The 26,757-nt window shown below is 52.3% G+C and overlaps 1 protein-coding gene across 4 annotated transcripts in view; it reads right to left on the minus strand.

Moving 5' to 3' along the window:
* Positions 1-26,757, minus strand: part of PLXNA1 (plexin A1) — a 117,084-nt gene that overhangs the window by 59,946 nt on the left and 30,381 nt on the right. For all 4 annotated transcript variants that reach the window (XM_027882675.1, XM_027882671.1, XM_027882673.1 and 1 more), the window contains exons 4-8: positions 7,002-7,142; positions 4,791-4,891; positions 4,212-4,335; positions 2,004-2,157; positions 1,210-1,309 (exon numbers count right to left, since the gene is read on the minus strand). In XM_027882675.1, the coding sequence (XP_027738476.1) occupies positions 1,210-1,309; positions 2,004-2,157; positions 4,212-4,335; positions 4,791-4,891; positions 7,002-7,142 (620 nt within the window). The remainder of the gene's footprint in view (positions 1-1,209; positions 1,310-2,003; positions 2,158-4,211; positions 4,336-4,790; positions 4,892-7,001; positions 7,143-26,757) is intronic.

A 26,757-nucleotide genomic window follows, 5' to 3' on the forward strand; every position in this document is an offset into this window, starting at 1 on the left:
AATGTTATTGAAGCCACAGGACGTGAAGGGAGACAAAGCTCATCTCAGAGTCAAGGTGAGGGAGAAAGTCAAGTTTGCAAACTCTCTCCTCCCTCGCCAGCACAGGGCTCCCAGGAGCAAAGAGCAGGAGGGCAGGAACCCCTGTGATGCAGGAGGTTTGCAGGGGCCCTCCTCTGACACATCCCTCCTGGAGCTCACTGCAGGTGCCCAGCCAGGGCACCTGCATCTCACCTGCTTTTTTCCTAATCAAGGTGGAAACTCCAAACAGGCTTTGGAGGAGCAAACTCCAGCAGAGCCCCTGAGCCAGACTTAACACTTTTCAAAAAGACTTCCAAAAGGCATTTGCTTATCTATAATTACTGATCAGCCGGAGTGTCACCATCCATGGGAGGTTCCTGGCAGAGTAATGAAATCACTTGCATTCTTGAGCTCCAAATTCTTTGCCCAAACACACCCCAGCATCAGCTCTGGTCCCACAGCTCAGCTCAAGCACAGTGTCGGCAATTCCTCACCAGGAGTTGTGGTTTGAGACTTTAGACACCCTGCTTAGACAGCGCATCAATAATCCACACCTCCTCTATTTTATCAAATGCATATCTCAAGCTGTCTAAAAACCCTCACAGGAGCAGATTTCACAGCAGCCTGACAAGAAAGCAAATTCACAGTTACTTCCAGTTAGGAAATTCTTGGGTAAATGCCCCAGGACATGCAGCATGTTCCATCCCATGTTGCTGTAACTTTCCAGCTCCCTCTCCAGCAAGCCTGGGAAGCAGGTACCGTGGCAGGAAAATACAGGCTTCTCCCTTTGCATCGCCAAGTCCCTCCTATTAACTGTTTCCAGGAATAACAAGACACTTGGCATTTTCAGTCACATGGATTGATTGCTACAGTCTGCAATGCAGTAAACTTGCTTTTTCTTCCAAAGTTTTGCCAAACCCAAAGTTCTGCCAAACCCAAAGTCCTGTTTTGCTGTGAGGTTCTGCCCTGATGCTACACGTTCCCACACACCCAAACCAACTGTGGGTTCTCTGGTCACCATCCCAGTTTACACAGGCAAAAGGAGGAGGTTTCTCACTGTAAACACCACTGTACTCAACTGCCCTTTCCTATTGCAACATGAGAACCCGGAAAGCTGGGAACTCTCTCCCAGTCTCACACCATCCCAACAATCTGTTCCCAGAGCCCTCCCACAAAGTCCAGGCCACTTACGATTGATGAACGCTGCAGTTGTAGAAAACAAAATCCACGGAGGCAAATTTCTTCCCCGTCTCCTTGGATTTCAGGTAGAGCTTCACCACTCGCTTGTCCCCTTTGAGAGACCAAGCAGAAGAAGGCATCAGAAAGGATACAGTCCACAGCCCAGCATTCAGCTCAAGGCTTGTGATGAGCTGGGAGAGAGCTGGGCATCCCCACTCAGTCCAGTTAACTAACAAAACTCTCCAAATGTGGCAATAAAAAGAGATTGTTCACCCATTCCCACTCAGACACCAAACAGACCAGGAGGGCCCAAATACAGCTCCAAGCCCCTTCAGCCAAACATACCCCCCTGGCATGGAGACTGGTGCCTTGGGCTGTACTGGTGGTACTGAAGGGAGGTTTAACAGTCTTGGGGTCAGGAGAAATTCCCAGAGCCCATGGCCACCTACAAGCACGTCTGCCCAGGAACAGTCCACAGGCGAAAATGGGGTCAGAGTTCCCAGGAGTGGTCAACAAGTAGAATCATAAAATGGTTTGGGTTAGAAGGGACCTTAAGAATCATCTAATTCCAATCTCTCCTGCCATAGGCTGTGCCCATGTAGCTGTATCCATGGCTTGGAGAAGACCAACAGCCAGCCACGAGCAGCACATACGGCCTCCTATACCCTGAGAAGCCAACTCAGGTCCAGTTCTCAAGACTGGGATCGCTGTTCCCAGAGGACTCTGCTACTCCACATCTGCCTGTGGGGCAACATATGGGACAAGGTTTGTCTCAGGCTTTCTCCCACCCCGGAGCACAAGCTCACCGCGGCCCCTGGTGATGGGGATGACGTCCTTGGCAGAGGGAGAGCTGCAGTAGATCTTCCCATCCTCAATGCGGCTCTCAGATTCAGTGAAGTCTTCGAAGGAACAGTTGACTCCTGCCGAGAGGTCTGGGACGTTCCAGGCCTGCAGGACCAGCTGGGGAGGAGTGGCAAGAGCATCAACACAGAAAACTAGCAAAAAAACTCCTCTCTGTGTAAGTCCAGCAAACAGAAAAGACATGGGGTGCAGTCCCTCCTCTGACACCAGATGTGGGGAGACCTGCTCTGGGCTTTTGCAAGAGAGCCCCATCCATGTATCTCCCTGCTCAAGAAAGGAGCATGGATTTAAACGGGTTAAGACATGGAATGACTCACAGCCTCCATCCTCGGCCCTTGCCATATCACAAGCCATTACACCTCACCTCTCTACAGAGACCAAGAACAGTGTCAAAGCTGAAGTGTGTTTCACAGGAAGGCACCCACTCTGGGAGAGTCGAGGAGGGGAGGAATCCACCTCTTCCTTCACAAAGTCATCCCCAGGGTCAGCAGTTCTCACTTTACAAAACGCTTGCCTTATTTTTAATTTGAATTTTTCACAGCTTCCAGCCATTAGTTCTTGTTATGCTTTTCCTTGATAGATTAAAAAGCCCTTTAGTCCCTGATATTTGCTCCTTGTAAAGGCACTTATACTCTGTAATCAAGTCACCTCTTAATCTTCTTTTTGATAAGCTAAGCAGATTGAGCTCTGGAAGTCTCTCACTGCAAGGCATTTTCTCCAGCCTTCAACTCATTTACATGATGTTTACGGGAGGTTTTCAGTCTCTCCCTCTGAAAGCTGGACTCCAGCCCAAGCACAGCATCCCTATGTCAACCTCTGTGCAGCATCCTGCCATCAGTAGGAAGATAACTACCCCAGGGCTGAAAACACTGCCCAGTTCCCAGCTCTACCCAAGGAGCACCGAGAGTCGCACAGTGAGGGATCAGCCCCGGCACCACATGTTTAACTTTAGACGTGGCAATATTGAACCCCAATTCCTCTGCTAAACCAGCCACACTCAAACCCAACTGCTCTGAAGGAACTCTCCCCCATTCCACCCTCCAGTCCCAGCATCCCAGCAGGTCCCATCTGCAGCTGTATCGCATTTATCTCCACGTTACCAAAGAACGTTTACCCCTGCAGAAGTGATTTCCAAACTGTTTCCATCCAATGACAATTCCCCTCTGATGAGGACTTTCTGAGATCTGTCACGGAGCCAGTTCTTAATCCACTTAACACGTGCTTTATCAATATTGTATAATGCTAATTTTTAATCAGAACGTTGTGTTGTACCGAGTCAAATGCCTTGTAGGAGCCTAAAGACATCACATCCCCGCAATTCCTCTTCTAATTCAAGTCATAAATTCATCAAAGAGCAAAATGTGGTTTGTCAGACATAAAACCCCGTTGACTGGCATAAATTATATTCCCATCCTTAAATCTTTATCAGGTGTGTCCTGCACCTGCTCTTTTTCTTTAGTTTTTCTAAATCTTAAGTCCAGCTAAACAGTCTCTGACCATTTTGTCCTTTCTGCATCTGAAAAAAAAATGAGTACCTTTTCTGTTTCTGAGGCTTTTCTCAACATTCAATTATTTATTATAAAGTCATATTATTACAAATATCTCCAGGCCATAGAACTCCTTGGCCAACTTTTTTTAGGATTCCTGAGTGCCGGATACCCCGACTTGGCAGTTTATTGCTAGTATATGCTGTTTCTTGTTCTCTTCATGGTGCTAATGGCCTGTAAAATACTTCAGGGAAGTCGATCATCCTTTCTGCCTGCACAGAGAAAAAGCATCAAAGCCTCATCCTAAAATATCTACCTTAGGCGAGGGTCAGAGACAGGCTATTGAACTAGACAGATCGCTGGCCACGAACGGCATTTCTGATGGTTGTGCTTGTATTATGGAGAAATATTTATTGCTCAGTTGTTATTCTTTTCTGAATAATCATCAACTGGTTTATTATCTCCATCAGTACGGAGCCGATGGCCAGCCCTCATCAATGACCTGCTCTTGCCTATGTTTTATTTGTCTCAGATCTCCCCTCCCTTTTCTCCCTGTTTGTCACACACTCATTAGTTATTTTTAACTGCCGTCTCCCTGGCCGCTGCCTCCAGGGGGTCAGGAGGTGTCTGGGGGAAAGGGGTCTGAGGGGAGCAGAGGTGTCTTACCGGGACCTCCGACATGGTGACCGAGATGTTCTTGGGCTGCACGGTGAGCTGGACGCACTGCCGCAGGTCGGAGGCGAAGCGCTGGGGCTCGTCCGCCCGCTCGCACCGGTCCTTGCGTGAGCATCTGGAGGGGCATGAAAGCACAACGGTGAGGAGGAGAATCCCTTGGGGTCCTGCATGGCTTTGGGCTGACACCACGGCACACGGACTGTTTGGCACGGAGATGATGTCCAGGTAGGGATCTCGGGTGCCCAAGGCCCATACAGGAGCTCTGCTCTCCCATGCGGCTTCTGGGGGTGTTTTATATTCAGTTTTTCTTACTGGCACAAGGATGCCAAGCCCAGGAGCCCATAGGCAGGATTAGCAGGCCCTGTCAGCAACTTCATCATGCATGGATGCTCCTAAGCACAGCCTGGGCACTGCAGGAGGGGATGACAGGCCCCTTGGACCACTCCACCTCTCTGCATTTTGGGGACAAAGTCTGGAGGGATGTCCCCAAGGAGACCATCAGTGGGGACGGACACATTTTACCACCTGTAGGTCACTGCCGTGCCCCAGGGAAAATCCTGTGGTACTTACATGTTGTGGAGGACACACCAGCCACAGTGGGGGTCCCGGGAGCCCAGGCACAGCTCACAGCTCTCATACTGCTCACAGCTCTCCACCGGCACACGAGTCACCTGCAGGGAACAGGCACAGAGTGAAGGGGGACAGGCTGAGTGTTTCCCTGCTGTGCTCCCACCCTGACACCACAGACAGACCTAGCACGGACTCACCCTGGCCTGTTAGTGGGGAGGCAGGAGCAGGGAGCAGGCAGAGTCCCTCACCATCGCTCCCTCCTCTCCCAGACCCAGGCAGCACATTTGCAGGCAACACGTCCACCCCAGAGATGCTTTTACTCCAACCAAGCTCCTTTCATCATTGCATTTTGCAGGGTTTGGGAGTGGGCTGTGGAGGCTCAGCCCCACACTGGCTCCCAGTGCCGGTCGGGCACCCCACAGCTACTGCAGCCCTGCTCCGAATGGGTTACCAGTCCTTTATTAATTGCTCCTCCAGATTTGATTAAAATACCCTCATTCTCCAAGCCCTTCGAGCTCTGTTACAACTGTTCATTTAATTACTTTCCACCAGCACTCCGATAACACCAAGCGTCGTAGGGAAGAGAGTGGGCTTTATTAAGGAGAGGGGAGGAGAAGAGGGTGACAGGGAGGGGGTGCAGGGAGCTGCCTGTTCGCCTGCTGCGAGGAGCCAGCAGCACTGAGCAGCTGCCCGTGCTCACCACGCTTGTGCCTCAGTTTCCACACTGCTCCCACGGGGCAGGACTCACTCATTAATTAAAATTCACAAACTTGACTCCTGAAGGCTAAACCGAGGGTGTTCTCTCTCCTCACAGCCCAGCAGGACAGAGGTTCAGCGTGATGTCTACAGGACTGGGATAGCTGACCACTGGGGTGCATATCGACGAGGATATCTTTAGTGTTGCCTTTTGTTTGTCCCTGACATTCCTTCAGGCAAGTGGTGACAAGGGCATCGGCAGCAGGTGCCCTTCAGGCAGACCCTACACAGACAAGTGCCAGCTCCCAGCAACTGTGGTGGCCCCTGGGGGAGACCCCCAGCCCAGGTTGAGACCATCAGTCCAGGTCAGCATAACTGCCCCTTGGCATCTCCCCCAAAGAGGTGAGGCTTAGCTGAGCCAGCCCTGGGACAGACACACAACCAGGGATGAAAACACAGACCAGGACAGCGTCATAGAGGAGCCCAAATGCAGTTTCTGCCCCACTTGGAAAGCTGCATGTTTCCAGCAGCACAGCAGAAACCAGAGACAGCCACTGGGAAGAACAGGGAAGGGGCTCTGCTGTCCCCACAGGGCTGTCTAGACAAACCCATGTCCCTGCCCCAGCATCCTTCCCCCTCCCAAACCCTCAGGCTGGTAGCCAGGAGGCTGTTAGACTGAGCTCTGCTGGCAGTCCCACTCTGCACACACCTCTGGTTGGGCAGAGGAGCTGAGGTGCTGCAAGACACAGGCACACATCCCAGCACAGCCTCCCTGTGTCACCTCACCAGGCATGGCTTGTGTCCCCACTGACACTAGAAAGTGCCACCACAGTGGCATGAACCTGCTTCACCCCCTCCAGTGCATCCCACAGACAGATGAACTCACACCAGCAGCCCTCCCACAGGTCGTGGATCAAGCAAATGCTCACAAAGTCAACCAAAACTTCCTATCATGAGCCCAGATCTTGCTGCCAGGATGGCAACACTGGATCCAGATCAGGTCTGCACCTCCAGCTGGCTCAGCACAAGCAGAGGCAGGGACCAAGGGGTGCGCACCAGGCAGGGGTTGGGTTTTGCACCAGCCCCATGTCCCTTCTGCCCTGTCATGCAAAAGCAAGTGCTCCAGAGGAGAAAAAGTCGTTTAGAGCAAGGAGCTCCTGCTAACCTGTAAAACCCTTGCTCAGGAGGGGATGGCCAGAACAGGGAGGAGGTTTATGGCCTTGCAGAAAGGGAAGGGTCAGGAAGCCCTTGTCCCCAGAGACCCTGGGAATTTCAAGCAGCTGCTGCTAACAATTAATGCCTCAGGGCACTGTTTCTGCAGAGAGAAGCAGGGAGGAGCCCCACTCCCTGTAGGGAGTAGCAGGAAGGAGGTCCCAGGGTCTCTAGACATCCCCAATCCCAGGAAGTAAAGGATAGACCCTATCAGGGAGCCAAAAGGCTTCCCAGCACACAGGACTGCAAGCTGGGGCTGCAGTGTGAGCTGCTACAAGTCAGGAGAGCAGAGGGGATTCTTACCTGTTTCTCAGTCATGGCGTAGATGTGCTGGCGGTCGGGGCTCAGCACCAGGTCTCGCAGGATGGAGCTGCCCTCATGGGCCACAACATTCTCATATTGCAGAGCTTGGTGCTTCCTCTCAGCTGGCAAGTCCACCAGGATCTGTGGGGAGAGCAAGGAGGGGTGAGTATGATCCCACAGGCACCTCAGCCCCCACCCAGGATGTGGAATATGGAATGTGCCCCACTAGGGATGCTGCCTGCCAGCGTGGCCACGCAACAGCCCCTGCCACACGGCAAAGTCGTGGCTGCTCTGCAAACATCCCAACCCTTTCCAGAGCATCAAGCTGCAGTGTCTTCTTCCCTTTACTGCATTTGTCTGGTGCATTTGTATCGCCTTCATGCTGATGGCATTCATCTCTCTCCAGGGAGCAAGGCCACAGTCTCTGGTTCTCACTCTGCACCCTTCTACATGCTGCCCTGCACCCCACTCCTTCTCAGCCCCAAATCCCTACAACTTGTAGCACGGAGCAGATGATCCCCCAGCTTGCAGCAAAGCATCAAACCCCTTTTCACCACAGCAGTGCCAAAAGCAGCTTGCACATCACAGGCAGGATGCTGTGGCGCACGCAGGCAGGGCTTGCATCTCTCCATCCATCAGGGAAAACACTTAGGCTCGTGACCAGGGAAGTCAAGAGGGTCTCAAGGAAGTTTGGGGTCAATAGAGGTTCAGAAAGAGCCTTTGTTCCCTGAGCAGGAACACAGCGAAGGATTTAATCCCCTTATGGCTCACAATTACGTTAAAGCTCTTCCTAAGTACACCAGTTCCTGGCTGTACCAGCGATAACCACATCAGGAGGCACCACAGGGCTGGAGGCACACACCACACAGGGGTGTGTGCTCTGCACTCAGCTCTGCTACTTGACATAACCTGATTGCCACCCCTGCGAGCCGCAGATACTTCCTGCTCATGCCATTGATTGTGATACCCCCAGATTCGGGTTGTCCCCTGGCACAGGGCAGCCTCAAGGGAGGCAGTGCCAGAGAAAAGGCTCAGGGGGTCTGGCCTGCTCCCATGGGATGGGATGGGATGGGAATCATGCCAGCAGCACATTCTGCCAAAAGCCCAGGAGTGGGCAGCGAAGCATCGTGCCCAGCGAGACAGAGCAAACTCTGCCCATGATCAGCTACATGCTGCAGCTGGCACACACAGGTCCAGCACCTCCATCTGCAGGACTCAGGATCCTCCCACAGCAGAGGGGCAAATCCATTGCTTTGAAGAACCCCCCAAGTGTATCCCACAGCCCCCCCCTGGTCACTGCACCCACTCCCACGGCCCAGTGCAGCCTTGCGCCCCCGCAACAGCCACTCCAGCATCCCAGCCACCTCATCCCTCTTCTGCAATAAATTGCTGCCAGCATTTGCACAGTTCCCAATCAGGAGGATACGGGTCGGGAAAGCAGGATCCCGGTGTGCAGCTGATTAGCATGGAAATGTATGCGGCTCACAAACAAACCGGGCCCGTTTAATTAGAGCGGCGCCTTTGATTCACTGCCAGCCTCCTGCATGCACCAGCCCCGGATTATTTTTAGGCAGTTTTACAAAACAAATGTATTTAATTAAGAAAGAGACCCCTGAGCAACCAGAGAGCGATGAGTCCTGCATAGCAGTGAGCAAAGGGGCCGCCCTCTCCCCAGGGATGTGGTGACCGGGCTTGCAAGGCCAGGCTAATTCTTGGGAGCCCACAGCACAGCCAAAAACCCCCTGAACATCCCTCCACAGGACTGAAGAGCCTTTGTCATAACCCATAATGATCCTGGTATTCACCAGACTTCACAGCATCCTCTGCTACCACCCCTGCACAGCCTCTGCTCCCCATCAGCCCCACACTTGGTACCACTGTGTGCTGAGGAACCCAGAGGTGCCTAAAGCCTCTGCCTGCCCTTTGTGCAGGGGTATCTTGTTGCCCAGCTCCACGTTTGTTCCTACTCCAAACATCAGAGGAGGTCAAGCCCCAGACACCTGCAGTCCAGGGCCACATGGCACACCTGCCCTGCAGTGTCCATTGCTCACCAGTACCCAGCATCACACCCAGAGCCTGACCCTGCCTGCCCACATCTCCTCACAAGTTACTCCCCTCCCAGCCCTCAGCTTCTCCCCTACAAAGCCCTGTCCAAGCCAGGTCTCCAGGGGAGGGTAACAGGGAATATCCCCCCCTCCCCAGCAAGGCACCATCTCCCCACCTCGCTATGGCAATGTGACAAACACACCTTTCCAATCCTTTTATGGGCCGCAGTTGCGGCACAGAATAATCGATATAGTTCTACCCTGGTTCTAAAATAGATCTATGGCTGGATGTCGCACTGGCAGTAATTTTTAACTAGCGGGGTAATTTCCCCATTACATTATTGCACTGTGCAGTGCTGGGAAAGAGAAAGAGATGTATTAAAAAAACAACAGACATGAAGCACTTCCAGTTAATTTGAGGCTCCAGGAAGAACCTAAAAATATTCTCGGTAGTCAAACGGGGCTGGAGCCCAGCCTGACACACGTCAGGATGCTCGGGGTGTGGGGGGGTGGGCATGCACACACAGGAACACTTCTCTCTAGGACCTCTTCCCCTGCTAAGGATACTCTGTAGGTGGGTTTGGGATTCAGGAAAATGAAATTTGGAAGACCTGGTAATCAAGTTGTTTTCTGGTTGGCCAAAGTGCAGGGTATAGAAGGAGATTCTGAGTTAGCTCATGGTCAGGAAATGCATCCTGATGCTCCTCCATAGTACGATGAAATCATAGAATGGTTTGGGTGGAAGGAAACTTAGAGATCATCTACTTCCAACCCCCATGTTCCAATTCCCTGATTCCACTACATCAGGTTGTTCCAAGCCCCATCCAACCTGGCCTTGAACGTTCCCAGGGATGGGGCATCCACACAGCTCCCTTGAGCAACCTGTGCCAGTGTCTTACCACTTTCATAGTGAAGAACTTCTTCCTAATATCTAATCTAAACCTGCCCTCTTTCAATTTAAAGCCACCACCCCTTGTCCTAACACTCCATGCTCTTGTCAAAAGTCCTTCTCCAGCTCTCTTAGAGCCCCTTTAGGGACGCAAAGGTGCTCTAAGATCTCCCCAGAGCCTTCTCTTCTCCTGGTTGAAAAACCCCAACTCTCTCAGCCTGTCTCCATAGCAGAGCTGCATCTTCACGGCCCCCTCCAGACTCACTCCAACACTTACTCCATCACTTCTTATTTTGGGGGCCCCAGAGCTGAACACAGCACTGCAGGTGGGGTCTCTTAACAAAAGCAGAGGGGCAGAATTCCCTCCCTGGTTCTGCTGGTCACTCAGCTTTTGATGCAGCCCAGGACATGGTTGGCTTTCTGGGCTGTGAGTGCAGTGACATTTCGTCAACCAACACCTCTAGTCCTTCTCTGCAGGGCTGCTCTCGATCCATTCTCTGCCCAGTGTGTGTTTGTGTTGGGATTGCCCTGATTCAGGTGCAGGACCTTGCACCTGGGCCTTGATGAACTTCATGAGGTTCACTCAGGCCTGTCAAGGTCCCTCTGGATGCCATTCCTTCCCTCCAGCATGTCAATCACACCACACAGCTTGAGGTCATCGACAAACTTGCTGAGGGTGCACTCAATCCCACTGTCCATGTCACCAACAAAGATGTTAAACAGTGCTGGTCCCAATCCTGACTCCTGAGGAATGCCACTCCACCTACAGCAGATAGACCCCAGCATTATCCCATGCCATACTGCCCACAGTACCCATGCCTTGCAGACAAGAGGTGGGAACCAAAGCATCAGGGCCTTTTCAGCAGGATTAGCCCAATACAAATTTACCCATCCTGGGTGGCAGGAAGAAGATGGGCTGTTTGGATTATAACATGGCAGAGCAGCACAAGGGATGCACAAGGTGCCTCCCATCTCCTACAGACACCCTGAGGGACCACTTTCCTCCCCCTCCCTGCAGCCACAGGGTAGCTGGGAGCAGGGGAAGGGGGACAGGATGCAGTTTAATCAGAGCAGCCCCCCTCGGAAACACACTCCTTCCTGCCCACCCTGCCTGCCTTCCCACTTGGGGGAAAAGACATTTACCATAAATAAATAAATAAATAAACATATTAACCTTTCTCCTCATCCTGATGCTGATATAATTACCCAATACTAATAATTACTCACACTAATTTCTCGCTCAGGATTCCTGCCCTCGCTCCTGCCTGCCTCGGGCTGGCTTCAGGCAGCAGCTCGGCAGTGCTGCCTCCTGCCAGGGGCTGCAGGAGCCCCAGGGGGCAGCTGGATCCCAGGGCTGAGCCAAGGCAGAGGAGCAGGAGTGAGGGTCGACTTGTGGGGCTGCTGCCTTGGCAAGTATGCAGAGAAGACCAGAGGCATGAAATTATAAACTCCCTGCTCGGGTGAATCATCTCAAAGCAAGCCCAGGGGCTGCTCTGCCAGAAACCCACGTACACACCTTCCTTACCCAAGCAAGGAGCCCACCCCACAGGGTAAGCACCCAGCACAGCTGAAGAGGGAAGGTTTAGGACCTGGACTCCCATAAGCTGAGAACCCTGGCAAAGGAAGGATGAGGGAAAGGATGGGCTGTAACACCCCAACCCCCAGGGACCCCGGTGTAACGACTGACTGTGAACAGCACGCCCCACCTGGGCAAAGTCTTCTCCCAGAAGACATGGAGAAGGTTCCTGGGCATGGTCTTGTCTTGGTTGGAGAAAGGAAGTGCCATCCCATACAAAGTTTTGGAGGAGGAGAGCACTCACCTTTACAAAAAACTAGCTCCTCCCACTGCAGGATGCTTCTGCCCTGGGAAAGACGCCCTTGAGGTTTGTCCAGGTAAGGAGGCACCTCCCTGCTGCCATAACCACTGTCCAAACTGCCATGGGGAAAACTCTCAGCATCCTTATGGCCACTAGCAATGGGCACAAGGCGGAGAGGAACATCTCCCCAGGGCCAAATTTTGGAAAGACAGGAAGCAGCCATGACCTGGCAGCCACCCAGCACTGGCAGCGGGTCCAGAGGAGGACGGCAGTGGAGGACAGGGCTTTACAGCTCACCCTGGGCCAGGAACACCAGGTGGAGAGGGAGAAAGCACACAGTCAGAGAAGGAAGGCAGCTGCAGACATGCCAAGGCTGCTTTTGGATTTTACATGTGCCAGCAGACATCTGGCTGGGGTCTGGGAGTTGCTGGGGTGGGCCACTGGCTCCCTGCAGGACCAAGCCCACATGCCTGGGGGCACATAGAGAATGTCCCCAGGAGACCCCATCTCACCACGGGGGACACCACCTAAGCCCACCACCAGGAAGAGAGAGCTCTTCACTGCCTCACAGCCACGGGCTCTCCCACCCCAGTCTAAGATCTCCTCACCTCCAAGCTCTCAAGCCCCCACCCTGAGTCCCAAGCGGTCCCCCGCAGACCCCTCCTCTGGGCAGGAGAAGTGCTCAGCCAGGCTTTGTACTCTTATCTGTGCAGGGCTGTGATTAATTCGCAGCGGCTGGCAGCAGCTACAAGAGGAGGGCGCTTTTGCCCGCCTGCCACACTTCAAAGGCAGGGACTTATCTGCCTGAAACACACTCGGCAGCCTTTTCACGGGGACCCTTTCCAGTTCCACGGGGCTCGCACGGTGCTGACGGGCAACGCGAAAGAAAGGCTTATTTACGGGAGTGCATTTCAAAGCCTCCCCTCTTCCCTCTCGACATGCACTGGGGAAAGCGGAGAGTTCCCCTGCCCCAGGGATGTCCACTGGGGACATAGATTGAGCAGGCAGGGACAAGACAAGGCTGTGAGGAGAGGATGCTGGAATGAGGTCCCTGTCCCGCCCCTGTCCAGCTCCACAGCACGTCCCTGAGTTAGGAGGAGGAAAAAGCTTTGACATGGGTGGAGGGCAGAGTCCAGGCCCAGAACTGAAACCTTCCCCTCCCCACGCCACTGGTGCTCGTGAAGTCCCAGGCTCCCAGATCCAAATCAGCAGGTGTGCATCCCCTCTCCATGAGAGTAGGGCCATGCTAATGCCCCCAGTGTTCTGCTTTGATTTTGGTACCATCCACCCCAAAGGCACAGGGCAAATGTAACAAGAAGAAGAGCAGGTTCTGGCAGAGCTCACCCTCAAAACCATGGGGCCACCTCCAAGAGGCAACAGAGGGCCCAGGGCAAAGGTGACAGCTGCCACATAGTGTCACACAGCACCACACTGACAAGCCTACAGCTGGAAAAGGCATCACCCGTGTCCACCCGGTGGGGCTGGTGGGGAAAGTGACTCCCCTGAAGTGTCCGCCTGCATAGCCCCTCCTGGCACATGGCCTGGGTTCACCCCAAGCAGTGTAGGGATAGGGACACCAGCTGTCCCTCCACACGCCTTCCCCTGCCAGCCATCCCCCCAGGACCAGCAGCTGCCACCCACACATCCATCTCCAGTTTCCAAAGAAGGCAAGGGGTTTAAATGAAATTCCTGGATCAGCTGCTCTGGGGGGGACACACATTCCTCTTTTCCCCCGCATCGAGGAAGGTGCAGCAACAGGCAGGGCCAGGAACAGCTGTGGGGCCATGGCATCATCTGTCCTGTGAGCACAGCCGGTGCTGTGCTCACAGGAAGAAAATGATGATGAAGAAAATCATCACCGGGATTGCCTGTGCCACGCTTTACCAGGGCTCACCCTACAGCTGCTCTGTGCCACAGGGCAGGAGCCAGGCACCCAAGAGGAAGGATACAGGCAGCCGGTAGCAGGGCCACAGGCAGGGCTTTGGGGATGCATCTCCCAAGAGCTCTCTCCTGGAACCGGCAACAGGATGGGCCCGCCAGAAACATCCCAGCTATGCCGGGCAGGCTGGCAGCCGGCATCCCTGTTCCCCCCAGCTGGCTGGCTGGCCCCTCTCTCTGCCACCCCACCAGCTGCCTGCACAGGAATGTACCAGGATCAGACACATGCCTCCTGCCAGACAGGCAGGCAGCTGCTGGCTGCTCAAACCCAGCAGTCAGGTCCTGTCCTCCCAGCCTTCTCTGCAGGAGAAGGTTTCACTGGCCCCTCACACAGGTCTGGGATGCTCATGCCTCATCACTAACCTGCCAATGAGCAAGGCGAGCTGCCCCAATTGCATTCAGTGAAACCCATTCACTTGATAAAGATAAATACAAGCAAAGCTTTTGTCCCAGGCCCAACATTACCCTGAGTCAGAGAATACTGGGACTTCAATCATATCAGTATAATAAAGCAAAAAACAAGGAGATACTTAATTTAAATCAGTGCTCATAACAGCAAAAAATGCCAGCCGATACTGGCAGCTGTGACAGTGGTTCACAGCCAGTTTCAAAGCACACGTGACTGCTAGTGTGCCATCCCCAGGTAGTATCCTGAGCTTGGCCACATGGGCTGAGGACAGATGCACTCACTGCACCTCTCCAGGCAGGTGGGGTGGGAACTGGGTGAAGGCACTGGGGTTTGCCTTAGGAAAGAGAAGAGAGAGGGAGGCAGCGGAGAAACCCTGCCCAGCAGGCCCCCAAAAAACAGCACCACCTTCCCCAAAATCTTCAACCACCTTTTTCTTTCAATTAAACTCATTTCCATCTTTTCCTCTTGTTCAGCCACCCACACGAGTGATGCTCCCCTAAACCAAATGGGCTTGGCAGAGCCGGCCAAACCAGCACCAGCCCACGCGGCACAGCACGGCATGGCACAGCACAGGACTGACCAGCTCCTCGCCCACCATCTGAAAACCTTCCCAAAATTTCTCCTCACCAGCTCTGCCAGCATTGCTCCATCAGCAGGATGGGAAGCACAGCCCAATACACTGTTCCACCAATTCTGACAGAACTAAGATGCTGCCAGAAAAATCTTTTCCATCTTTCTGTATGAAAACTGAACTGCTGGAAAGAGGGAGCGAGTGCTGGTAATGCATAGGAGAAGCACGTTTGATGAAGTCAAATCCAGGTGCAAAAGGAATTGATGGGTACAACGAAGTGGTGGGAGGAATTAAAGGCACGCCCCTCCCTGGGAGCCACACAAGGTGGGATGGGTTAAGGCACTTGCCCTGCTTCCCTCCCCAGTAAAGCCCCAGGTCCCAGACCCCCCAGCCCCCGGGCTGCTCCAGCAGCCTCGAGCCATTGATTTCTCAGCTTTGCCCTTCAAAACTCTCTTGGCTCAGAGCCCAGTTCATATCGTCTAGTCACTCAGGAGCAAAATATCTCTATTATTATTGCAATTATTTCCCAATCAGCATCGCTCAGGGCTGAGGCGGTCAGAGGGGGACCCGACAAGCAAATCAATGGGCAGCCTCTGCCCCGGGGGCTGCCGGGGACCGGGAGGCGCTGGCAGCTGCTGAGTGGCACAGGGAAGGGCAGGCAGAGGACGGGGGACCCCAGGGACCCCTCCATGTGATGCCACGGCCCAGCAGGGTGGCAGTCCTTGGTCTTTGCTGACTGTCAGCCAAGCAACAGTGATGCAACTTAACCTCTGCACGGAGCGTGCACACAGCCACTGACGCTGCACTCTCTGGATGCAATGGAAGGACTTTACCTCCAAGGCTGAAGAGAACAGACTGGAGTTCCAGGGTGTCTCTGGGAGCAGCACAGCAGCTGCTCAGTTCCTTGGAGTGGGAGCAACACAGCATCTCAAAACTACCCCTCCAGCAGCACAGAGCCTGCACATGACTGTGCCCATTCCACCACAAATGTCCTGTGAAAACCCAGCACCATATCCAACCACAGAAATGTCCCACTTGAAGGAGGGGAACACAGGCAGGTAAGAGGGTCCTGCTGTTTTTCTCAAGCCTTGGGAAGAAAGGACAGAGCTGCAGAGGTAGGAGAGCCCCGTAATGGACAGGCAAGGAATTTTAGCCTTGCAAAACGGAAGGTAAGGGCAGAAAAAGCGGAGCAAAATGCAATGGGAATCTTCTCACTGCATCCCACTGTTCCTCCTCATGTAAAAATAACGCCCTGGGTGATAGCAGTGAAGGGCAGAGCACATCACAGAAATACCAGATTATTTTTTCCCTTGTTCATTAATTACTGTAGGCATCCCAAGTGTCCCAGCAGGCCCCAGGCATGAATGGCATGAATGAAGCCATGGTAATGTGTCACCCTCCCAGCTCCCACAGGACTCAGACTGCACGTGACCAGCCTGGGGCAAGTTAATAGCTAAATGTTCCAGAGAAGGCCCTGGGAAGGAAGCTCTCACCTGAAGGACTCAATACTGAGTTTTCCAAATAAAAGCCATCTTTTCCACTGCCAAGGCACTGGCTCCACCAAGGAGATCACATCCGTCTGTTCCATGGGGACCAGCCTGAACCCTTGGTTACTGGTTCCCCTGACACACAGCTCATCACTCCATCCAGCAAGCAGTGCAGACTCAGAGCTGCCATCCCCATCCTCTCCACAGCTTAGAAGTTGGTATTTCTTCTGCAAATCCTAAGCATCACTTATTTACCTCTTAATGATGCTGCTCAGCTCTACAGGGCAGCAAAAATCCTCCTCCCTGAGCCTCACTGAGATTCTTGCCCATGCAACCAGACTAAAATAACCCTGACATGAATGCCAAAGGCTTGTCCCACCACCCTCATCCTTCTGGCCACTGGAGACATGGAGCAATGGCCAGGGGCTCAAAGCCTTTCTGCCTGCCAGCAGTGATGGGGGACCCTCCCCTTTCCAGGGGAAAAAGGCAGGGAGGAGGTATCAGGGCTTCACCAGGGACTCAGCAGGGAGGAAGTGTGAGCTCCCAGGGCTGCAGCACAGCTGGAGATCAGCTGGATCCTTCCTCCCCTCTTGGCTCCAGGAAAATAGCTGTTTCCTTCCTGGTCCCTGAACAACACAGCAGTGAGAGAGGAGCTGCCTAAGGACTAGGCTGGGGCTGTCAGTCTTGCAAACAGAGGAGCCAGTGGCAGGAAAAGCCAACACAGAGGAGAGCTGTGGAGGGACATAATCCAAGGGGGGATCTGTTTCAGGGTACTCTCTCTGATCCCCTCCCACCCCAGCAGCCCCATACTCAGATTCAGCACCAGCCAAGTCCCTGTTTCAGTGGGGCTGCCTGTGCAGGGCATCATGGCTCTGCCTGGATTTACCCACCCATCAGACTCCAATGCCTTCTGCATCCCCATCTCAGCAGCTCCCCACTCATTCAGCTCCAGCCACGTAAGTGCACCAGCCAGTATTTCCACAGCACAAGAGCCAAAAGCTGTCTGCTGCAGCAACACATTGCAAGGGGGTATAATAGGAACAAAATTCACTGCCTTTTCACCTCCACCCAGGGAGAAGGACAACGCTGACTGCACAAAGGGGGTTTGGCTTCACCTACTGGACACCAGCTTTGATCCCTTTCTACCAATCAGGCCAACCAGGCCTCTGCAGCTCTGGGCTCCTGGTGTTTTGTCTCCATGGTCAAATCACACCAGACTGCCCAGGAGGAGCTGATAAGCAATAAACAAGCAGGGTCTAAATATGCAGGGCACAGTGACATTAAATAATAACACCCAGCACGGTCAGTGGGACTGGGCAGCCAGAATTTCTTACAGATTCAATGACAAAATCATATGGGACTGTAACCCATGGCATCAAGAGAAGGCAGAAAGTTGCAGTCACACCTTTCTTTCCTTTTTTTTTTTTTTTACCTCTTCATATCAACACTCCACTATCGACATGCCACGATCAAAACTCCAGGTTCTACCTTTCCTCATGAAACAGTCCTTGCTCTAAACACAAGCACTTTCAAGACTAGAGAAGAAATCCTCCACCATTTCATGGCCAGTGATATCTAAGATAACAGCCAGCTAAGCCTGGCTTCACACTGAGCACACCAAAGTGCCTGCAAATATTTTGCTTCCAATTGACTTAGGCCCTCTCACTCACTCCACCTCGAGATCTTGATGTGTTTGCTAAATTCCCTGCCTTACCTTTCATTCATATTTTAAGGTTTCATTCCCACACCCTAAACCTGGCCCTCCTACAGCATTTCTAACCTGGAGAGCCCATCCCTGGCTACACTACAGCCTTCTCTGCGTCTTCATAAAGCCAGTGGAAAGCTACAGGGCCATGAATCCCCACCATGCAGAACTGGGAGTGAAGAAAACCGCTTCTCTGCAGTGGGCTCTCTATTCAAAACCAGGATGGAAATTAGGCTTTTCAGTCTGCACACTGGAGCAATTTCGAAGGAGAGATTGAGAAGATTTAAATACAGAGATTGCTTTCCCTAAGGATGCTGTTCAAGATATTTAAGAGCTCAGGTTTTACATGGCGTGGATTTCCTTTGGCACCAATGCAGAACTCCCTGCCCCGTTTCTGCAGGCAGCAATCCCTTCTGCAAGCAGCAATCCCTTCTGAAGTCTGTCAGGGAGCACAGGGTCCCATTGGCCAACACAGAGCCCATCACTGATGGCAAGGCTCACCCAGAGGGATAAACCAGGGTGCAGGGGGGCTGGACCCTTCCCTGAGCTTTCCAGGCGTGATTAGCATTCGGCAACAAATCCTTATGACCTCAGCTCTTGCAGGTCCATGCAATGGAAAATGAAAAGCCCAGCTAACTCCTTAATAAATTACTCCTGGGAATGCAGGGCTGCTCTCTGAAAGCCCAGCTCTTGCTAAGACCAGACCACATGCCACATTCAAAATCAAGTTCTCAGAAGATCTTTAAGGAACACCTTTCACCCTTCACCATTCCCGCTGCTTCAGGGGATCTCAAGTGGAGCTGCTATCCACCAGGACTTGCCAGCACCATAGTCAAGGAGCTGCTCCCACGTGGCACTTGGCAGCCTGGAAAATGCCAGGCAAGGGTCACTGGCCCAGTGCCAGAGGGAGCAGAGATGGGACAGGCACACAGTCCCTGGATAAGGAGCTTTATCCCAAGATGCAACCCTGGCAGGCACCCATCACATGCCTGAGTATCTGTAAAGGGAGGCCAAGGGGTGGGAAATGATGTTAATTAAAGTTTTAATTACTGTAACCAAACGAGTAGTATAATTACTTTATTCTCACAGAGACTTCAAACTGATTAAGGACCACGTGCACAATCTTTGGGTTGATGTGGTTTTTAATTAAATGTGCCATCAAAGACAGTGAGAGGGGTGGGCAAGACGATGGTTCAGCCCTTCCTGAACCTCCAGAGACCTCATGCAAGGAGGGAGTCCAGGCTGGCAGAGACACATGGGTCAGCAGCAGCAGCATCCAGTGCCAAAGGCCAAAGGTAAGTGCTTTGGGAAGACTGAAGCCAGCAGGGTTGCACACCAGCGACTTGAAGGAAAAGCTCCTCTCCTATACATCAGCCCTCAGCTTCACATTCCCCCAAAACATCTACCTTTACAAACATTTGCAAAACAGCCCCACATGGGCGCTGAAAATATTAATGAACTGGTGCTGCCAACTGGAGGGAATGATTAAAAAACAATTTCGCAAAGGTATCCTTTTCAAATAATAATAATACTAAAAGACAAAGCAGTAAAAATTAAATTCCCAGTCCCCTACCTCAAATAAATAGTATCAGAATTTGAAATGAGACATAATTACCCCGGCAAGGTTAAAGCTGCTAATGCACACGGAATACAGAATCACCATCCATCATAATCATATCTCATATCGCAGCCATTATTTATAATTAGGAGGCACAGTTTAAAAAACACATAAAGACGCCCATGCAATGCAGTAATTCTTCTATTATTGCTCCTGGAGGGCCAATCCTGCTCCGATTTGTGGAGTCCAGGACCAGGCAAAAGTAATTCCCCAAAAGTCAATCCCAAAAAGCTCCTCTCTGGGAAGAGAAACTCACCTCAACCCACCTGCAAGGCCTGCCTAAGTGCCATGCTGTCAGCAGTTGGGCACAGCCAGGCTGCACTGGGTCCCTTCCAGCCATTTCAAACCCAAGTGGGCTCACAAAGCATCCAGACAGTCCTTTTCCCTTAACTGCAGTGAATTTGCAATTTTTTCCCCAAACATCAGTGCAGGAAGTGTGGAGTTGAGCAGACAGTAAAGCCACAACCCAGCAAAGGTTCAGCAAGGCAGGAACATGCAAAGGTGGGCTTTGCCTGGGCTTTTTCCACTGCTGGGTGGTTGCTGGGGTTTTTTTACCTATTTTCAAAACCACAGAACGAGTTATAGCAAGAGCTGGAAAAACCAAAAGCTAACCCCAGAGCTGCTGAAAGCTGCCCTCCTTTGAAGCACGGGCTTTGCAGGCTGCCCCCGTGCCCCAGTGAAATATTAACAAGCTTCCTGCGAAGCAGGAGGAAATTACGCTTAATATATTCTGGGGAAGTCCGCAGCCAGCAGTGCCTACGCGGCAGAGCCTGGCTCTAGGGGGACCTACCTCCAAATCCCTTCTCCTGCCAGCAACGAGGAGCAGCCAGTCTGCAGCCCTGCAGGGACATGCAGCAGCTCCACCACACACACACAAGCACTGAGCAAAGCCCTTGCAAACTAAAGCACAAACCCCTGGACGCGGTGGGATACACAGCTGATTCGGAGCCCCAGGAATCTGGGAGACGCAGATTTGCATCCTTTGGTGACAAAATAGAAAGCAACAGTGGTTGGGGAGGGTGTCCTGAGGACACAGAGATATGATGGTAGAGGGGACAGCAAAAGCCCAAGGATGAGACCAGGGAAAGGACAGACACAAACGCACATGTACAAAACTAAGCTACAGTGTTTTTAGAGATGGAAAAGCAAGTTGGGTTAAGGAGAGGGAGGAGCTGAGGCATGGCCAGATTGGCACAAGTCTCCACCTCAAGCAGCCCCAAGAAGGAGCTCAGCCCTCGGCGGCCCAAGGGGAACAGCTGAAGCCGACTCGCCCCACCAGTCTCATGACTCTTACTCACAGCAGAGCTGCACTTTCTCAGAAGTTTCACTAAGCTGTAAAACAAGGGAAAAAAAAAAAAGAAAAGAAAAGGAAAAAAAAAGCCAAGAAAAAGACAGCTTGCAGATGTACATACAAGTACACGCTCTCCAGAACCCAAAAAACACATTTTCAATGAAGGTTGCTGAAAACAGAATGAAATACCAGCTGAATTTCCAGTCAGGGTCCCCTTACCAGGGGAGCCAAGAGGGACTCTGTGCAGAACAGCACCATGTCACTGCCACCATGAAAGGGAGGGACAAGCCTTTTGGGGGTTCAGGAACTGCATCTCACCTGGCTGTCAGCTCTCCAGGGAAGGGTGTTTTTTTGCATGGTGAGTACCAGCCTATGCACCTCATCACGAGTGACAGCTCTGACCACTAGGGCTGCACACAGGGGATGCAGTGTATCTCTTGGTTCTGCCCTGAGCATTTTCCAGCTCCCCTGCTATTTCAGACAGCCAGTGCACTGCCCAGCATGCCAAGGATCTGCAGTCTTGTAGGACTGGATAAGTTTGGGGAAGACCACCTTGGGGATGCCAAAGAGGGGATGCTCACCACAGGGCTATGGAGGACGAGTATTGCAAAGGCAAAGGGGAGTGGGTCATCCCCCCACAGCCAGTGCCTCCCCAAGCCCTGAAATGGTCATCAGCACCTCACCAGGCTCTGGGTGCCATCCTCCAGCCATCTCGTCCCTGACAGCACACACCAGAAGGACTTTTAACACTGCTGGCAGCAAAAGAAGCAGAGAGAAGAAGGAGGTGCTTTACAGGCTTGGGCAGAGGATCACTATTTGCCCTTCCAAGTGCTGAAAACTAATCCCCCCCTTCCCCCTTTTTATCCCATTGAAAACTTGACAGAACCTCCTAGCGCTTTGCAGTTGAAATTGGCAGGTCTTAAATTAATTGACTGCAATTTTACACAACAACATGTTTAGCTGCGAGCTGGCCTGCGGCCCGCTTGGCTCGCCACCGCTCCCCAGACACTTTTCAAGCAACCTCCAAAACTTCATAACACATCGAAGGCAAGGCGAGCAGGCTGCCAACGTGACCCGCTCCCTGCCAAAAGCCAGCCCTGCCTCCCTGAGCCCCCACCCCGACCCCGATCCAGCTCCTCCGGTGTTTTCCCCCACTCTTGTTAATGGCTCGTTAAATTATTCTTGTCGTCTCCGAGGATTTTTGCTCCTCCAAACTACGAGGAGCACGGGGCGGGCTGGGTTACGGGCCCGCTGCTTTGCCATGGAAACGGCAGCCATGGGACCAATGCACGCAACAGGAGTGAGAAAAGTCAGGGTGGTTTCTTTATTTCAATCCATCCTGACACATTCCTGTTCTCCTTCTGCTCAATACCACAAAGGACAAAGCCCAAAGCAAAAGATGACAATGCAGTGGCAAGTTTGCAATGTCCCCATCCGGGACTGAGTGCTTGGGGTAATGCAAAAACACACAATCCCAGCACCCAGGAGCACGACGATGCCTGCAACCCCTCTCCCACCCCTCCAAAAAACAACCACGTTTCTCTTAGGAGAGGGTCTGAGGGGGCACTGCAGCTTGCAGGGAGCCTGCCTGCACCCCAGCACCCAGAATTCAGGGCTGGTCCCGGCTCGAGGTCTCCCAGCCTCCCAGCTCCCGCGAGATGCTGTCCCTGCCTCGGCCAAGCACAAGCCCCAGCAATGAGTCAGCCCCAGCTCCCAACCCTAATCTAATCCCGTCCCCAGTGCCGGGCAGCTTTCCAGGGCATGTCCACAACATGAAAGGCGCGCTCTCGCCGCACTGCTGGGTCGAGAGCTGGGGGAGGAGAGGGGAGGATTGCTCCGGCTCTGCTGAGGACTTGGGTCGAGCAGCTGATGCTCTGCGAAAGCCAAACTGGGGGTGGGTTGTTTGTGTGATTTCATTGCTTGAACAAACAGAAACATCCTGTATGTGATTAAGAGCCTTTATGAAAAACACACCAGTGCTGAGCCCCACAGCTGGGGCCAAAGGTATTGCTGCAGCGGGAAGGCAGCGCGCAGCAGGGTTCGGCCGGCTCTGGGGTGAGGAGAGCTCCCTGGCAGATTCACACAGCCACAGTCCCCCAGGGACATTTCAGACCATGCACAGAAACAGACATCCCCACTAGGAAATCATCTCCCCTATAAAATGTCATTGTTTTCATGCCAACTTCCCCAAACTCTAGGGAGCAAGAGGCACGGCAGGGTTACCGACAGCCCACAAAGCCGCAGGCGATGGCTGCTCAGGGAGAGGCAGCCAAGGCTCTAACATCACTCTGAAGCTTTAATTCTTTCCTTTATCACCTTCTGCCCCAGGATATCAAAGTATTCCACGCATGCCTCGAGCTTGCTCCTCCTTTTGGCTACAGGCATCACCACCCGCAGATGGCACAGAGGAGAAACGGACACAGGCGGGAGAAGGGAACTGACCACGGTCCACCCCCGCCCCGGAAAAAGGGAGAACTCCAGCTCCTGCCAAAAACCAGGACTTGCCTGGACATGTGCAGCCATCACCTCCACAGACCCTGCCCTCCACTCCAACAGAGCTGCCTCGAGGGAGCTGCGCCAGGAAAACACATGCTTTTGTTTAAGGAGCACAGGCTGAACAGGGAAAAAGGCACTTAAACGTTACACACTCACACATCAAAAAAAAAAAAAAAAGAAAGAAAATTGAAGTTTTGTAGTTGTTTCTCTGGCAAGGTTCAAAATAGGGCAAGGTTTTTGTTTTTGCTGGGAGGCTTTAAAAAAAAAAAAGTATTTCATCCAAACCATCCTTGAAACATTCTTGACATTTATTACCATAAACTTTTCCTCCAATTAATTGCTTCTATACAACTATCATTTTCCTGATGAAAAACAACACCAAAAACTCGTAAGCTATTTAAAAAATGCTCTCTCTCCCTCTCCCTCTCTCTCTTTCTCCCTGCTCTAGAGTATAAACAGAATTAGGGAGGTTAGGGGACTCAGAAACAACAGTTTTGACTCAACAGCCTTGGCTGGCAAGAGCTGCTCCCACAGCACGGACAGTGAGGGTGACACTTGGAGTTCACTAGATGCTGCAAAAATACCCCGCGTCTGCAGGTACACGGTATTACCTCTGGCATCGACTCAGAAATGCACAGTGGGCCAAGTCTCAGGCAAAAAATCAAGAACTTGGAAATTTGGGATGCATTTATAGCCAAGGCTTTCACAGCAGAGCAGTGAGGATGCTCACACAAGTGCGACAGTACATGCAAGGGGGGAACTAAAGACACGTGGAGCTGAGTGGAGATGCTTCCATCCCAGAAGGAATTTAAGGATCCCACATTAAGGAGCAGATGGGCAGCACTGATATGTGCCCTTAGTCACCAAGGCCAACCACACCTTGAAGCTTAAGCAAGCACATTTCCCCCCTCATTCCCTCTTCCTCCACTCCCAGGCTGAAGGTAGCAATTTTTGCCTTCTTTTAAAACACAAGCCCTTGGAGGAAGAAGCCAAAGCTCACACATCCCGCACTGAAGCTGACTCATCCCCCTGGGAGAGCCCAGGAATCTCATTCCCAGGTTATGTGCTCCAGCCGCAGGCTCACACTTTCCCACTGGCAGACTGGAGGAGGGGAGGAGAGGCAGGAAGGAAACCCCCAGCTGAGACAGGGAGTGTTCATCTCACCTGCTAGAGAGAAACACGTCTTTAATTTTAGATGTTGAGTGTAAAAACAAGATCCCTTGAGGCTCATAAACATACCAGAAAGAGAGGGAGAGTAACATGGAAAAACCCTGGAGAAATAAATGAAGAAATCAATTTGGGAGGTTCCCATCCATTGCGCAGGATGGAAATAACCTGGCACAGGCCACATGGGTGAAGTGCAGCTTTCAGGTTTTTGAGTCTTTTTAAAGGACTTTGCTTATTTCTCATCACATGCATCACCCCACCCCAGGAAACCAAATGTGGCAGTGGTAAGCCCAACCCCATCCAGCGTTTCCATCCAGGGAGGCTCCCCTCCCTCTGCCACTAAAGCTCGCCAGTGCAGATGACTCCAAGGTCCCGCATCCCAGCATCCTCATCAGGGATGCTGAGCATTTCTGCGTGGCTGTGTATGTGCCAGCCTCGCCAAGACAACTACTTTCCATAGCTAATTACAGATGCAGTCACCCTGGCCAAGACACAGGCCTATTTTTGGAAACTTTTACAGGAAAATAAATACATACATATAAATATATAGAGAAACACACACGCACATCAAAACTGCATCATATTTTCCCTCTGTGAATTTTTTCAGTTGCATTTTGCTCAGCAGCTACCAATTAATTTTTGACCAGTGTTAATGGAAAGCAGAAAGCCAGAGGAAACAAGAACAGCCAGGTGCTAACCCACCCTCCAAGACCAGCAGAACTGCTGTCTTTACAGTTTCCAAGACTGCAAACTGCTCTACAGACCTCAAGCTTGCCTACGAACACCTCTGTTGAGCCCAAAATCCATCCTCAGAGGATTTTGCTGCATCTTTCAGTAAAAGTTTAGTTTTAAGTCCTGGTTGGGAAGAGCATCACCAGTGACATGAGTTTGGTGGAGCTCAGGTTTTGGTAGGGGTCGCTGCTGGGAGGATTGGAAGGATGCAAGAGGGACAGAAAGGACTTCTGCAGGTGAGAAAATCTCCCTGCTGGAGACATAGGTGCTGTCTCCTTTAAGGTGGGAAATGGGACCAGGGGTCCTTGAAGGACATGGCATCCTCGTATCTCCAACTCCCTCCTCTCTGAGCTCCCCCGGAGAACACCCACAGCAAAACCACATGCACATTTTAACATCATCCCTTCACCCACCACTACCCCAGCTCCCACTCACACAGCTCCAGAGCTCCATTGTATCCAGCAAGGACTAAAGGTTGTCCCTAGACAGGCAAGGAAATCCCTTACCTCAGCAGCCGCCAGCCCAACGAGCAGCATTACCAGCATTAAGCCTCCAGCTATAGCAGCACCAGGTTTGCTCTGCAGATGCCAATACATAATTAAGATCTACAGCGCCCTGTCAATCAAGGAGGGGAAAGAAAATGGCAGGGAAACCTCTCCTGGGACATAGCACAAGCCTACACGTTACTGGTGCCAGGGTGCCCAAGGGATGTTGGTGGGATGGCACAAACCCAATCCTAATCTGGAGCAAGCAGCCAGGCGTCACAGCCAGGCCCTCCAAACTGCCTCTTCCCACTTCCTCTATGAACTGTAACCCTCCCAAAGCCAAGCCTGTGCTCTCCCAGCGCAACATCGTTCCTAGCTCTTGCAACAAAGGGAACAGCCCCTCTTAACAGGCCAGTGGATATTTCATCCCAGGGTGGACCTGGAAGGAAAAGCCAGCCCTGCATGGGAGATGGGGTGCTACAGCATTTGAGGCTTTAATCTGGCCCACTAAGGAGGCTTGGGGGGCAAAAGAACCTTTCCAGGGCTCCAGGCAAAAGGAGGAAAGGTCCAGGGAAAGCAGAGGCTGCAGAGGGCAAACCCCCTCCTGCCCCAAAACATTCTCATTAACCCCTCCCCTTTGGGCCAAACCACAGAGCTTGGACCCAGCGGCTCTCAGCTCACACTGCAGCAGCATCAGGGAGCACCATGGGAAAACTGCACCTCAAGAGCACACACAGCCTGAAGGGCAGCAGGACAACTCCCCTCTTTTACCCTGGAGCATCAATCTTTCCCAGTCTCATTCTCAAAGAGGGACTGCCCGACAGGGTGGAGTGACATCCCCACTACTCCAGAGCCACGCGCAGCCACGCTAGCGCACAAATTGCTTCATTAAATGTCATCGCATTAAGCCAGTTTCATGAATTTAACATTGTCCCCGGACTATTGTTTGCCTGAAAATTAAATTATGGCAACATTTGTTGTTTCAACGAGTTCTGTCTGTCAGGAAAGGGGCTGGAGGAGAAGATGCAGGCGCAGGCAGGGGACGCCACTTCAGCAATGGGGCTCCTGTGGACATGTGGCTCCAGTGAAGACAGGAAACACAGCCA

Source organism: Empidonax traillii, unplaced genomic scaffold (assembly GCF_003031625.1).
Source record: "Empidonax traillii isolate 1590-97213 ecotype Southwest subspecies unplaced genomic scaffold, ASM303162v1 scaffold109:size1658292, whole genome shotgun sequence".
Taxonomy (NCBI): Eukaryota; Metazoa; Chordata; class Aves; order Passeriformes; family Tyrannidae; genus Empidonax; species Empidonax traillii.